The sequence below is a fragment of the Pinus tabuliformis genome, chromosome 8 (genome assembly GCF_031772625.1).
Source record: "Pinus tabuliformis cultivar Carrire ecotype Pingquan chromosome 8, CPIR1, whole genome shotgun sequence".
Lineage (NCBI taxonomy): Eukaryota > Viridiplantae > Streptophyta > Pinopsida > Pinales > Pinaceae > Pinus > Pinus tabuliformis.
This window is the reverse complement of record NC_142294.1, coordinates 632,739,486-632,742,339: the sequence shown is the minus strand read 5'-3', so window position 1 is coordinate 632,742,339 and position 2,854 is coordinate 632,739,486. Positions and strand designations below refer to the sequence as shown.

The following is a 2,854-nucleotide window of genomic DNA, read 5'->3' as shown; positions in this document are numbered from 1 at the left end:
GTGCGTGACTTTGAACAAGCTGCTTTCCAACACTATAAAAACCTTTGGTGGATGCTGTTACAGTCACCAACTTTCCATTGCAAAGCTTCACCTTAGGGGAAATGGCATGAGAAATATAAGAAATCTACAGAAGAAACAATTCAGTTCCTAGACATTATGGAGGTGAAGCTCAAAACTAGTGCAAGATTGGATAAGAAGTGCTCACGTCTATAGAAATTTGCAAAAGCCCTGCTCAACTGCTGTAGCAGGTTGACAAGTTCATGACTTTGAACAAGCTGCTTTCCAACACTATAAAAACCTTTGGTGGATGCTGTTACAATCACCAACTTTCCGTTGCAAAGCTTCACCTGTATATTAGGGGAAATGGCATGACAAATATAAGAAATCTACAGAAGAAACAATTCAGGTCCTAGCCATTATGGAGGTGAAGCTCAAAATTAGTGCAGGATTGGATAAGAAGCGCTCACGTCTATAGAAAAAAATCTCCAGGACGTTTGTCTTCAACAAATTTCTTTGTGGACTTCCTTATGACTATACATCCCAATGTCATTAGTCACTAAAATACTATTCGTAATTCACTTTTTTTTCCCTTCAAAGTTCTAACTCATAAGCTCCAAAGAAAATCAACAAATTAGATTTGGCAATGTGCACATTGTTTGCCATGCTTCACAGTTCAAAATTTTCTGGAATCTTTGCATTACAATCAAATAAAGAACCATAGTTTGATGGCTTGAAGAGTACATGGAAAATCTTTCAACATCATATCCATATTTGTATGGGATATATGCATTCTCGTAATATTTCTATTATACACAAGATTGAAAACTACTACTTTCAAATTATAAAAAATTGCAGGGAACGGTATACTAACATTGGATAGGAGGCAAGAGATGTGAGAACGAGAAGAATTCATAGAACTGGCCAATTTTAGAGGGAGGACACATTCCTGTCATATCCCCTTTATCTGTGGCCTCTTTGGCAGCAGCCATAGCTGCAATGGCCTCAGATTTCCCCTCTTTCGAGGATTTCTTTCTTCCTTCACCCTTAGAAGAATGTTGGTTTGAGTTCTCCTCTCCATCATTTTCTTTTTCACTAGCCTCAACCTTACCTTCAACTTTTTGAAAGGTCTCTGGTTTATTGTCTTTTCCATCCTTGTTTGTTTCTTTTCTTTCTTTATTGCTAGGTAAGATTTCTTTAGAGCAACATCGTTGTTTTGTTCAGCCACATTCTCTGTCATTGAGTGAGCTGATTCTTTTCCACCTCCCTGCCTAGACCGAGGTTCCCCTTGCTTTCCTAAAGAACCAAAGCATGTTGTACAGGCAACAATGTCCAGTAATCTTCTAATGTGTGCAACTACATGCTCTTCAGTGTAGTCCTCTGCAAAGGAAAAATAAATGAAAATCATATATAGAGTATTATGCAAACTTTGAGTATAAACAATGCATATTCTTCTTTGCATATATATTTGAAGCACGTATGCAAGTAGAAATTCAGTTTAGATCACTTCAAAAAACAAGAGAACAATTTTCTAATATTATGATTTAACATTAATTCTGACCCCTTTTCAAGATAAAAGCATTTATATTTTAAAGAAAGGCAAGAAAAAATTTCTAGCTATCTCCCCTGACTTGTTCAGATGGGGGAGCAGAGTTATTGGTTACCTTCTACAATAGTAAGGGCACAGGGCTTCAAGGTTGCAACATCTGATGAATCCCTCAACCTGTTGCCATGAACCTGGTATAATTCAAGTTTTTACCAAGTCATGGATACTTCAAGAAAACTAAGATGGCCAATGTTGCCATGGTCACACTTAAGCTTTACAAACTATTAATAGAACCAGTTTCACTGTACATGGCTATTTCTATCTTGACACGAACACCTGTGTTGTTATTGCAAGTAGGGTCATACCACATGATATCTTGAACAGAACCAGTCAATTGCAATCCACCAGCCTGTCAAACAATCCCATTATTTAATGAGCTTCTGAACTACTGATTTTCTTACCTCATGGGATAAAGAATAGTTGGTCAGATGGCATGTCTCCACATTCACAGCTAATAATCGACATAAATCAAGAATACGGTCTGTGGAAATTCCCTGTTTCCATAAAACAAACATATATTAAAATCTACTGTCGAACCAAACATAACTATCCATAGGTCTGGATGCTGCAAGATTGGATTATATTCATCATAATTCTTAAAGCTGGATCGAACATCTATGACAAGACTTATGTTACCACCTACCGTCATAAGCACTGGTTAATATTTTTTATGAGATAGCGTACCTTTAAAATAACTTGAGAATCATCTGGAGTGTTCATTGTGACGTCTAGCACAGTAGGTAGGACTGCAAGCAACAAATGATACCATATAGTCATTTGTTGCCACCATAACAATTTCTTATTTTTAAAAGCAAACGGAGACCTCATATTTGTATTGATATAAAAGTACTAAGATCAGATGAACTTGTGAATAGCCAAGAAGCTTCCCATAGCTGGTCTTTGCCTTTTCAACCAATTAATCACATCGAGATCAAAGAGAACAACCACCGAAACACAATGATAGGGCATCGGAGAGTAACCACAACACGGCCCATGTGATGCCATAGCCAAAATAATTGGAAAAATGATACAGAGTATTTCTTGGAAAAGGATACGAAGTATTTCTTGAAGATGTAAATCATAATATGACTCATCACAAATAATTTTTCTGAGATTCAGAAGGTTACAAGCAAAGGCAGGAACTCAACCCCAAGATTTCTTCGGGTGCTTCTCTATCCATTTTCATTCTATTCAAACACAATACTGAAGAATTATTTGAAATATCCCTCTACCAGGACTATTACAAACCTT

General features: G+C 36.8%; 1 protein-coding gene across 1 annotated transcript; it reads right to left on the bottom strand.

The window, feature by feature from the left end:
• Nucleotides 1-511: 511 nt before the first annotated feature.
• Nucleotides 512-2,431, bottom strand: LOC149237100 (protein REDUCED CHLOROPLAST COVERAGE 1-like). Its single transcript, XM_089369145.1, has 5 exons — nucleotides 2,288-2,431; nucleotides 2,005-2,097; nucleotides 1,662-1,734; nucleotides 872-1,377; nucleotides 512-531 (listed from the first exon to the last, which is right to left on the bottom strand). The coding sequence occupies exons 1-4, from the start codon at nucleotides 2,429-2,431 to the stop codon at nucleotides 950-952; spliced, it is 738 nt and encodes a 245-aa protein (XP_089225271.1). The 3' UTR covers nucleotides 512-531; nucleotides 872-949.
• Between the last annotated feature and the right edge of the window lie 423 nt (nucleotides 2,432-2,854).

Coding starts and splice junctions, on each gene's coding strand:
- LOC149237100 (XM_089369145.1), bottom strand. CDS start 2,431: ATGAGGTCTCCGTTTGCTTTTAAAAATAAGAAATTGTTATGGTGGCAA. Junction 2,098..2,287: donor ATTCTCAAGTTATTTTAAAG/GTACGCTATCTC, acceptor TTATGGAAACAG/GGAATTTCCACAGACCGTAT. Junction 1,735..2,004: donor ACTATTCTTTATCCCATGAG/GTAAGAAAATCA, acceptor GAATTATACCAG/GTTCATGGCAACAGGTTGAG.